General features: G+C 50.0%; 1 protein-coding gene across 2 annotated transcripts; it reads left to right on the top strand.

Moving 5' to 3' along the window:
* Nucleotides 1-1952: 1952 nt before the first annotated feature.
* Nucleotides 1953-10845, top strand: dhx16 (DEAH (Asp-Glu-Ala-His) box polypeptide 16). 2 transcript variants are annotated; one of them, XM_028398907.1, is made up of 21 exons: nucleotides 1953-2234; nucleotides 2757-2959; nucleotides 3047-3285; nucleotides 3513-3684; nucleotides 3763-3819; nucleotides 3899-4153; nucleotides 4228-4461; nucleotides 4536-4727; nucleotides 5967-6077; nucleotides 6175-6290; nucleotides 6473-6683; nucleotides 6773-6871; nucleotides 7018-7170; nucleotides 7503-7643; nucleotides 7857-8019; nucleotides 8091-8209; nucleotides 8601-8668; nucleotides 9137-9299; nucleotides 9427-9588; nucleotides 10296-10469; nucleotides 10571-10699. In XM_028398907.1, the coding sequence occupies exons 2-21, from the start codon at nucleotides 2762-2764 to the stop codon at nucleotides 10697-10699; spliced, it is 3156 nt and encodes a 1051-aa protein (XP_028254708.1). In that variant the 5' UTR covers nucleotides 1953-2234; nucleotides 2757-2761. The 2 variants fall into 2 exon arrangements, with proteins under 2 accessions (XP_028254708.1, XP_028254707.1); XM_028398906.1 differs by having other exon boundaries at nucleotides 1954-2234; nucleotides 2754-2959; nucleotides 10571-10845.
* The last annotated feature ends 756 nt before the right edge of the window (nucleotides 10846-11601 follow it).

Consider the following 11601-nt stretch of genomic DNA (forward strand, 5'->3'; position numbering starts at 1 on the left):
ATCAATCAATCAGGGAACCTGGCTGTTTGTGTAGCTCTGATGTTCACAGAGTCATATTTACTAAAATGTATGGACAAATAATCGAGCAAGAAAACACATTGAAATCCCTGGGTATGTGGTTTATCAGCACTTCGACCTGAATGAACATATTTAAAGAACTTGTGCTGAATGTGAAGGACTTTAAATCTAATGAGCCTCACTGGGTGTGAGTGGAGGAGGGCTTAAAGGAAGATATATGCTGCAGTGATAGGGTGGATGTTAGACCACGGATGCTCTGTTTGTGGATCTGCTGCTAACAGACAGATGTGGTTCAGACCCAGGCGTCCAGACGATGCTGTGGAGCACAGAAGACGTCTCTGCTGCTGCAGTCCAGGTGGAAAGGGCTGACATGGCTGGAAGTAAGAAGGAAACAGCTGCTGATGAATGACTGGACACATCTTCAAGGGCATTCTCAGGAAAATCATCTAAGGTGCCCCGTCCATGCTGGGACAGTGGACATGATAGAGATCAAAGGTTCATATGGAGCAGTGTGAATAGGAAACTAAACAATCAGTTTTATTCCTTCAGCTCCACTGTCAGCTCCTCCTCCATGGCTCCTTCCTGCAGTCCAGTCCCACCTTTATAGGAAGTAGACACGAGTGCAAAGGGTTAACACTGCAGCTATGTTAGTAAATGACAGATTACAGAGAGAGTATGAGGAATATGTTGCTATTTTTACAGACAGTCAAAAGACCCCAGTACAGGAAGGACCGGTCTGTCAGTGACACTTCCTTTTTAGGTTGACATCAGCAGGTTTTACAGCAGAGACGATGGTGGGTGGAAGATACCAAGTCTAACAAGGCCATGATCTGCTCAGACTCTCACTCAGGTCTACAGTCACTTCAGTCGTCTTCATCTCAGGCCAGACAGGATTTGATCAATGAAATACATGAAGCTCTGTTCAGGATAAAACTGGATATATCTGTTGTTTGTATGTGGGCTGATCACATCAGGGTGTTATATGATGGAAGGGCAGACAGACTAACATAAGATGTTGTAGGATAAGATAGATTAAGATTAAGATTAAGAAACCTTTATTAGTCCCACAATGGGGAAATTGCATTTTTATCAACGGCATACAGACAGCAAGGGATAAGTTAAGAAAAAGATATATACATTATAAAATAGACTACCAATAAAAGATATATACATTATAAACAGTTTACATATTAACAGTTATTGCACAGGTGAGTGGAGGTAGAAATGGTTTATAAACTGTACAGAGTGCATCAAAAACTAAATAAATAGTTTATTGTACACTGTGGTGTGAGTACTGCTCCTATCAGAAGTGTTTATTCTACAGTCTGACAGCGGCAGGAAGGAAAGACCTTCTGTATCTCTCCTTCACACACCGAGGGTGGAGCAGTCTGCCACTGAAGCTGCTCTGCAGGGCTGACAGGGGGTCCTGCAGGGGGTGGGACTCATTCTTCAGTATGGAGGTCAGTTTAGCCAGGACCCTCCTGTCACCCACCTCCTGCACTGAGTCCAGAGAGCAGCCCAGGACAGAGCTGGACCTCCTGATGACTCTGTCCAGCTTCTTCCTCTCCCTCTCAGTGATGCTGCTGTTGATAAGATAAAACTTTATTAATCCTGAAGGAAATTGTGTATTAAACGTACACTGAAACGAACAGGTAAACATACATCAGGGCTCTGGAGGATTGTACTGAAGAAGAAACAGCCCCTCATGTGTTCTGCATATGTCCAGCACACACAACAGAAAGACATCAGTTCCAGGGAGCTGAGGAAGCAGCAGGACCGAATCAGACAGCATCTGTTCTAAAGGGAGACCTGGGAATGTTTGCTGTTATCTAAACAGGCTTAGTTTTTAGAATTTAGCTGGTTTTATCTCTCCACTCAGGCCCACACTCCGGTAGGTGGCGGTAATGCACCTAAGAGTAGGATGCCACCCGCCAACAAACTAAAAGAAGAAGAAGAAGAACACGAACACGTGACGTATTTCCGGCTGTGATACCAACGCGCGTTGTCTTAAGTTAGAAAAGCGATTATTAGTATTAAACTTTGCTGGTTCATGTTTATTTGGATACGTTTTAATGGCGGCGGACGGACGGAAGTGTCCGCTGAACGTCATCGCTACGCGCCCGTGAGCTACAACTCCAGCTAACACTTGTAGCCGAGGAAACGGAGTTAGCTAACAGTGCTAACCAACAACATCGAGTTCGAGCTGTATAAAAGCGGTAAGTTGTTGAGACCTGAAGTAAAGCGTTTTAATGGAGTCCTCTGTAGTTTAAAGTCTCAAAATAACGTAATGCAGAGCGGCTAGCAGGCTAACGGCTAGGCTACAGTGTGTGAACACACGGAGGTGTCGGCTGCTGTGTTATTTGTAGAACAGATAAGATGATATACTGTGCACTGTTAACGCCTCTGGACGGAGAGAGTCCACATTAGAAGGGTGGGCTGTCTGGGTCCTGTCAGTGTTCCTGTTGTTATGATCATAGTCTGAATAACTAGCATCAGCTTTTCTTCTGACTGACCACATTCACGCCAAAGGCACAGTAAATGCATCAACATCAGGATGTAAATACTCAGAAAGACATGGGCAGGTTTAAATCGTTCTAAAACGGAAGTGTCGGCATCAAACACTGTTTGTTTATTTGAATGTAATAAGTGGCATCCCCCTGAACAACAGAACTTTAGCAACATAACCGTACATCAATGATCCTGGGCAGCAATGAACATCCACTGTACCTTCTCAGCAGCCACCATGGCCACTCTGGAGCAGTGGGTGAATGACCGCCTCCATGACATCCTCGGACTCAGTGACAGATACGTGTCTCAGTTTATGATCGGCATGGCAAGGAAGGCATCAAACGCGGAGGACTTTGTGGCTCGCCTCGAGCAGACGGGCACGATTGACATCGACCAGACTGTGGCTGCCTTCGCCAAGGAGCTTTTTGCAAAGGTGAGAACCCGCCGTAACATGATCACATGAACTTTACACAGCTGCTGCCGAGCAAAACCTCTAACAACATGTTGCCGCCTGTCTCAGGTTCCTCGTACGCAGCCTGCCGAGAAACCCTCCCGACTGATGGAGCGGCAAGCCATCGAAATGGAGCGGAAGAATCAGACGTACACGCTGCTGGAGGACAGTGAGGACGAGGAGGACGCCGTGAGGGAGAAGCAGAAAGGAAAAAAGAAAAGTAAAGACAAGGACAGAGGGAACAAGAGGAAACACATCCGACAGAAACGAGGCAGCGAGTCCTCCAGCGAGGACGAAGCTCCTAAAGGGTCTGTTTATCACACTGATTGCTTTTAACCCTCTGAGCCCCAAACAGGTTTAATACACAGACCCTTTCCAAAATGATACCATTTACCCTGTAAAGTAGCTACAAACTGAAAATGACTAAAGAGCACTTTGTTCCACATGTCTGAGGTTAAAGTGTTTGTAAAAGCTGAAGGCTGCTCTCCTCAGCACAACTATGAAGCAATTATGATGATTTCTTTTCTAATATCAGAGGACAAGGGGAAAACAAGGCTGCCACAAAGGAGGAGGAGGAAGAGGAGGAGTGGGAGAAGGAGGAGAGAGAGCGACTGCAGGACATCGAAGAGAGGGATGCATTTGCCCAGCGAGTGAGAGAGAAAGACAAGGACAAGACCCGCAACATAGCAGAGAGGACGGACAAAAAGGTGGGACGAACACAGCTGATGGTTTGTTTTTATAGATACCGGCTGTTTTTACACTCTGTTCTGCTGGTTCTCCTGCAGGCCTATGAGGAGGCTCAGAAGAGGCTGAAGATGGCTGAAGATGATCAGAAGAATATGGTGGGGGATTTTTCTGTCTGCGCTTTGTCCCAGTGACACAGTGCTGAACGTGAAATGTCATTTAACTTTGTCTGTGTAGCTACCAGAGCTGAGGAAGCGCTCTCGCTGGGACTACTTGAAGAAGAGAGAGGCAGAGAAGCTGGAGGACCTGGAGGCAGAGATCATCGACGAGGAGTACCTCTTCACTACAGATCACATGACTGAGAGGGAGAAAAAGGAGCTGCAGTACAAGCGCACGCTGCTGGACCTGGCCAAAGACTACAAGAAGGCTGGAGCCAAGGAGCAGGAGGAGAGGAAGAACAGATACTACATGCCAGAGGAGAGAAGGAGCAAGGTGAGGGATCCTTTTGGAGACAGACACGCAGTGCAGGAACATCTGTTTCTAACATCTGTCCCCCCACTGAGCAGGAGGTGCCACAGCAGGAACTGGAGCTGGAAGAAGCTCCGATGGAGCTGGGAGGAGAGCAGGGCCGCTGGGAGGAGGAGAGGCTGAAGACGGCCTCCCTCAGCTTTGGTGCAAAAAAGGAGAGAGAGCAAGGCATGAGGCAGGAGCAGGAGAAGTACCAGCTGATCCTGGAGGAGGACGAGATGATCGACTTCGTCAGCACTGCCATCACCATGAAGGGAACGCTGGCAGAGAAGGTGCTTCTCGATGCGTGTGTCATGTTCAGAGTGGAAATGCTCTCCTCTAACTGCACCTCACTGTTCTCCTCCAGGAGCAGGAGGCCCCGGCTCTGTCGCAGGCAGAGCTCAAGAAACAGTCCATGCAGGAGGTCCGGCGCAGCCTGCCCATCTTCCCCTACAGAGACGACCTGCTGGCCGCCATCCATGAGCACCAGATCCTGGTCATTGAGGGCGAGACGGGCTCAGGAAAGACCACCCAGATCCCTCAGTACCTCCTGGAAGACGTGAGTTGAGATGACAGCATCGTTTCACACAATCACGTTGTTAGGATCACAGCTGTTAGGATCACAGCTGTTAGGATCATACATGTTAGGATCATACATGTTAGGATCACAGCTGTTAGGATCACACATGTTAGGATCATACATGTTAGGATCATACATGTTAGGATCACAGCTGTTAGGATCACAGCTGTTAGGATCACACATGTTAGGATCACACATGTTAGGATCACACATGTTAGGATCACAGCTGTTAGGATCACAGCTGTTAGGATCACACATGTTAGGATCACACATGTTAGGATCACACATGTTAGGATCATACATGTTAGGATCACACATGTTAGGATCACACATGTTAGGATCACAGCTGTTAGGATCACACATGTTAGGATCACACATGTTAGGATCACAGCTGTTAGGATCACACATGTTAGGATCATACATGTTAGGATCACACATGTTAGGATCACAGCTGTTAGGATCACACATGTTAGGATCACACATGTTAGGATCACAGCTGTTAGGATCACACATGTTAGGATCACACATGTTAGGATCACACATGTTAGGATCACAGCTGTTAGGATCACACATGTTAGGATCACACGTTAGGATCACACACGTTAGGATCACACGTTAGGATCACACATGTTAGGATCACACATGTTAGGATCACAGCTGTTATGTGCAGTAAGGTCACAGTAACGTCACAGTACGAGGGAATACTTTGGTGATTCTACTGGTTCCACTTGGTTCAGCTTTGTTTGGCCAAGCTTAAAGGTAGGGGAGGAGATTTTAAAACTCAGTGAGAGTCAGCCAGATTTCAAAGTAAACATACGCCCCTTTCTCTCGGAGCTCACCCCGAAGCCACGCCTCATCACATGGACGCCATCACCTGAAGACGAGCTGCGGTCTGTGACTTCGGCCATCATGCACGTACCTCTCTGGTGCACAGAGCAGGAAGAGAGTGACAACCAGCCAATACTCCTACAGGGTCCACCCGGAGGATTGGCTGATGTTTTTATGTTTTATAGCTTCAGATGATTCATATTCTTCGTTTTAAAGAGAAACTGCCGAACTAATCGGTTGCTATGGGATTGTAAAGAGAAGTTACACTGATTTAACAAACAGTGCATCAGAATGAAACCTCCTACCTTTAAGTATTTTACCCAGATGTTTCAGCCTCCTGTGGATCCTGTCAGAAACACATGGTAACAGCAGTGTGCTGTTTATTTTCAGGGCTACACTAAAGGAGGCATGAAGATCGGATGCACGCAACCTCGCCGAGTGGCGGCCATGTCAGTGGCTGCCAGAGTGGCAGAGGAAATGAGTGTGAAGCTTGGAAATGAGGTGAGCTTGTTTGTGTTTACAGTGGTCAGAGTTTGTGCAGAAACCTTCATGTTAAAGGGTGAAGGTGTGGAAACACTGACTTTACTGCCCCCTGCAGGTGGGCTACAGTATCAGATTTGAGGACTGCACGTCGGAGAGAACCATACTGAAGTACATGACAGACGGCATGCTGCTCCGAGAGTTTCTCACTGAGCCTGACCTGGCCAGCTACAGGTAACCCCCCAGAGGCTGCAGAGGGAACTGCAGCTTGTCACATGGGCTTCATTTCTTAGCCCTTGAGGCTGCTTTGGCTCCACATGCTGTAGAAAACTTCTTACTGTTTTGCTGCTGTTGGCAGTTCCTGGTGCTGCTCTCATGTTGTTGCTCATGTCTTCCCGCCTGTGCTCCCCCTGCAGTGTGATCATCATAGACGAAGCCCACGAGCGCACGCTGCACACAGACATCCTGTTCGGGTTGATTAAAGACATCGCCAGGTTCAGACCGGACCTGAAGGTGCTGGTGGCGAGCGCCACTCTGGACACAGAGCGCTTCTCCAGCTTCTTCGATGACGCGCCTGTTTTCAGGATCCCTGGAAGGAGATTCCCCGTCGACATTTTCTACACCAAGGTCAGATTTGACCTCAGTGCTGTGAAGCTTTGTGAGCTCAGTGCGCTGTGGATAATCAAATACCTTGTGTGTTTGTTGTGTTGCTGAAGGCTCCAGAGGCAGACTACCTGGAAGCGTGTGTGGTGTCGGTGCTGCAGATCCACGTCACCCAGCCTCCTGGAGACATCCTGGTCTTCCTCACAGGACAGGTATGTTTGTCTCAGACATGCTGCTGGCGGCTCCTGCTTCCTGTGCGGGACATTGTGACTGGATGGATGGAGCCTTTCCTCCCTCCAGCCTTCACTGTAGTGCTGTCAGTGTGTGTGTGTGTTGAGCTGCCTGTGGCGTCTTGCAGGAGGAGATCGAAGTGTGCTGCGAGCTGCTCCAGGAGCGCTGCAGGCGGCTCGGGTCTAAGATAGCGGAGCTGCTGGTGCTTCCCATCTATGCCAACCTGCCGTCTGACATGCAGGCAAAGATCTTCAACCCCACTCCACCCGGCGCCCGTAAGGTGAGCCCACGCCCGCTTTGTTAGCTAACACAGCTGCTCTGGATGTTGTAGGTCACTGCAGGACTAAAGTTTCAACTTGGCACACACAGCAGGCTCTTCCTGCCCCAAAGTATGAGATTTATCAGGAAGAGGAGCTTGTTAACCCTCTGAACTCCTGCTCCTCTGTGCAGCACACTCACAGCATTCCTGTTTTTCTGACCTCATCTTGAGGATTACCTCTAAAAGCCAGCGGCAGGTTCATGCTTTCACCGTGTGTCACATGGCTTCACAGCTGGGTGTAAGCTTCATTCTGCTTCATCTGAGTCTTCCTCCACATCCTCTGTCATTTGCAGGTGGTGGTGGCCACCAACATCGCAGAAACCTCACTGACCATCGACGGCATCATCTACGTCATCGATCCAGGGTTCTGCAAGCAGAAGAGCTACAACGCTCGCACGGGCATGGAGTCGCTCATCGTCACGCCCTGCTCGCGGGTAACACGTCACCTCAAATCACGAAGTAACATCTGTTTACTTCATGTTCTGAGGGAGTGTCCATTAACACGCTGATGTGTTCTTACTTCTAATTATTTTAACTTTCAGCCGTCATGGTAACAGCCAATGTATCTGAGCACGTGCAGAAATCATTTCACTCACAGGTTACATTTAAAGACAGTACACCAGCGTTCACTGTGTGTGTCACTGCAGGCTTCAGCCAACCAGAGAGCAGGCCGTGCAGGCAGAGTGGCTGCTGGGAAGTGTTTCCGTCTGTACACAGCCTGGGCCTTCAAACATGAGATGGAGGAGACCACCGTGCCCGAGATTCAGAGGACCAACTTAGGAAATGTGGTCCTGCTGCTGAAGAGTCTGGGTGAGTGGAGGAGTGTGTGTGTCTGTGTCACTGTGCAGTCAGATGTTAGACCATTTCTGTTTTTTGTGCAGGGATCAACGACCTCGTTCACTTCGACTTCATGGACCCGCCTCCTCATGAGACTCTGGTCCTGGCTCTGGAGCAGCTCTATGCTCTGGGAGCGCTCAACCACCTGGGCGAGCTCACGAAGGTGAGACGAGCTGATCCACATGCTGCAGATATTTCCCTCTTTACACCCAGCTGTGGATCATTAAGAGTTCAAATGACGTCAGCTGTAGAGTCAGCTGTGGAGAGGCCTGCTCCTGGTCATATCAGCTGTGTGTTGGCAGCAGCGTCCGCCTCCTGCTGCCTGCTCTGTAGCAGGTTTGACCTCAGAGGAGCGGCCCCTTTGTGTGGACAGGCGGCATCACGTCCGTCTGCACTCTGTGGTTCTGCATATTTGCATGACGTCCTCTGTCACAGCCTTGATCTCGGTGCAGACAGACGTGATGCGTGACTCACACATGGTACCAGCAGCCTGTTTATTGATGGCCGTGTTAGCACATGCACTAACACTGTGCTCCTTTTTGTGGGGGGTTCAGTTGGGTCGCAGGATGGCCGAGCTGCCGGTGGATCCCATGCTGAGCAAGATGGTCCTGGCCTCGGAGCAGTGAGTCCAGCTCACACATCATACCTTCATGTGACGGGAGGGCACGGCAGATTATGCATGAAGCTGCAGGAACTGTTTGGACAGAGTAACACACAAAAATAACACACAAAGTAACACACAGGAAGTTACACACACACAGAGCAGCACACATGTAGCAGCCCTAAAGTCTAAAGTTTCCTCCAAATGAAAGTAAAGCACTGAATGAGACACAGAGCAGCAGAAGATGAATAGAAAGAGAAATGTCCCATCACAGCAGCAGCATGCAGACACTCATTCTAACATGTGCCTCACAGTCAGCAGCACATCATTCACAGAGAACACAGAACAAAGTGCAGTGTGACGGTGTGACCTTGTGCATGATCGGTCAGGTGCAGCAGTGAACTCTTCCAGGGGTCATGTGGAGACCTGTGGGGGTCATGAGGGCCCCGTCCATGTGTGGTGCTGAGAATTGTCCTCGCGCCTCTCCAGGTACAAATGTTCAGAGGAGGTGTTGACCATAGCGGCCATGCTGTCGGTGAACAACTCCATTTTCTACCGGCCCAAAGACAAAGTGGTGCACGCCGACAACGCCCGGATGAACTTTGTGGTGCCGGGGGGGGACCACCTGGTGCTGCTCAACGTCTACACTCAGGTACGTGAAGGCAGCAGGCAGAGGGCTGTTGATGAGACTCTGTGTTTGTGCTGGTCCTGCACAGAGAGGAGCCGCTCCTCACTGCTGTGTCCAGCACATTGATCAGTGCTGCCTTTGTGTCTCTCAGTGGGTGGAGAGCGGACACTCCACTCAGTGGTGCTACGAGAACTTCATCCAGTTCCGCTCCATGAGGAGAGCCCGGGATGTCAGGGACCAGCTGGAGGGTCTGATGGCTCGCATTGAGGTGGAGGTGGTCAGCGCTCAGGGAGACAGCGTCCCCATCCGCAAGGTCAGTGCTGCACAGCTGCACAGCTTCCAGGCGGAGCCCTCCACCTGTCAGCACAGCATCAGCTGGTGTTCAGTTCATGTTGGAATATTCAGTCAGTTTGTTTTTATTGGAATGGCAGGGAAATCTGTTTTCATGCAGTCATGTGATCATATGATGATGAGAGCTGATGGAGTTTATCTCTGGAAGGAGCAGAGCGCCACCCTCTGCCTCGCATCAGGCTGCACGCTGATGCTGTCATCACCTGTCCACTGATGACACACAGAGCTGTGTGTGAACAATGTGGAGTCAGTCCTGCTGGTTCAGCTTCAGAAATGAGCGATAAGAGCTGAACCTGATCCAGTGGAGGGTGTGACACACACACACACACACACACACACACACACACACACACACACACACACACACACACACAGACAGACAACTGATCAACAGCTGACCTTGTGGCTGTGTGGTGTCTGTCAGTGTGCTGCTGTCCCTTTAAGCCTGTGGGGGACACGCCCAGCGCCGCCTGGCCTACATCAGAGCAGGTGTCAACAGTCTGTGTGCGCCGGTGACGATGTGGGCGCTTTCTGTTTGCTCTCTGAGTTCCTGTCCTGTGACGCTCTGCTCTCATTATGATCCATGATATGTTCTTTATTTGGCCCACACCGCTGCTGCTTCCTGCTCAAGATGAAGCAGCTCTTTATCACATGTCCTCTTCCTCCCAGGCCGTGACAGCGGGGTACTTCTATCACACGGCCAGACTGAGTAAAGGCGGCTACAAGACGGTGAAGCACCAGCAGACGGTCTACGTTCACCCCAACAGCTCTCTGTTCGAGGAGCTGCCGCGCTGGCTCATCTACCACGAGCTGGTGTTCACCACCAAGGAGTTCATGAGACAGGTCTGCCCGCTGTGTGTGTGTTTCTGTGTGCGGCGTGGAGGCTGGTGTTTAACATTAGCGCGGTGCTGTGGCCCCTGATGAGTGTGTGTGTGTGTCTGCAGGTGATTGAGATCGACAGCGGCTGGCTGCTGGAGGTGGCTCCTCACTACTACAAGAGCAAGGAGCTGGAGGACAGCAGCAGCAGGAAGATGCCTCGCACACAGGGCAAGTCCAAGGAGGAGCTGGGCTGACACTGCGCCTCTCACAGGACGGATGGAGTTAAGGGGGCGGGACGCAGCCAGCAGCCGTCCGTGCTGCTGCAGAGACTCTTGGTGTTCTTGTTTGTTTTGGGATGTTGACCCTGGAAGAAAAATAAAGTTCTGTTAGAAGCCGTTTATAAAATCACGTCTTGTCTTTTTAATAACTCACAGTTGGTCTGGATGTGAGGGAATGCTGAACCGGCCCGGTTCTTTAGAACCAGAGTCATCATGTTTATCATCATGAAGGTGAAGAGGTTTCACACTGAGCTGTGGTTTACATACACAAAACAAAACAAGATCATAAGAAGCATGTACGGGGTTAAATAAAGCCTGAGCAGCACCAAGCTGACACACTGAGTGTGTGTGTGTGTGTCTCTGTGTGTGTGTGTCTGTGTGTGTGTGTCTCTGTGTGTGTGTGTCTGTGTGTGTGTCTCTGTGTGTGTGTGTGTGTGTGTGTTGGGCAGAGTGCCACTGAGCGCAGGCTAAGCTACGTAGCTTGTCTTGTGTGGGTGCAGCAGGTGGTGGAGGTATGTCAGGTATGAGCTGCAGTCAGTACCTGGTTAAACCCATCAGAACCCAGCGGGCCGACCTCAGACTGAGCCTCTGCCTGTGCTGCTGTACATGCTGCAGCCGGTTGTCTTCAGGACAGGAGACTGTTGGACACATCACAACACAGGGACAAAGACATTTGGACATTTGGAGGAGACAATCAGAAAAACAGGACATGTCATTTCATTGAAGTCAGACTGAGACGATGAAGCTGAAATGTTCGCTCCTCTGTTGTCTGCGGCCTGATTATCTACACACTCAGCACGGAGGAAAACATCGCTGCAGCTGGTTCAACTGGTCCGGCGAGAAAAGGGGAGGAGGAGGAGGAGGAGGAAGAGGGCTGA

This window comes from Parambassis ranga, unplaced genomic scaffold (genome assembly GCF_900634625.1).
Source record: "Parambassis ranga unplaced genomic scaffold, fParRan2.1 scaffold_68_arrow_ctg1, whole genome shotgun sequence".
Lineage (NCBI taxonomy): Eukaryota > Metazoa > Chordata > Actinopteri > Ambassidae > Parambassis > Parambassis ranga.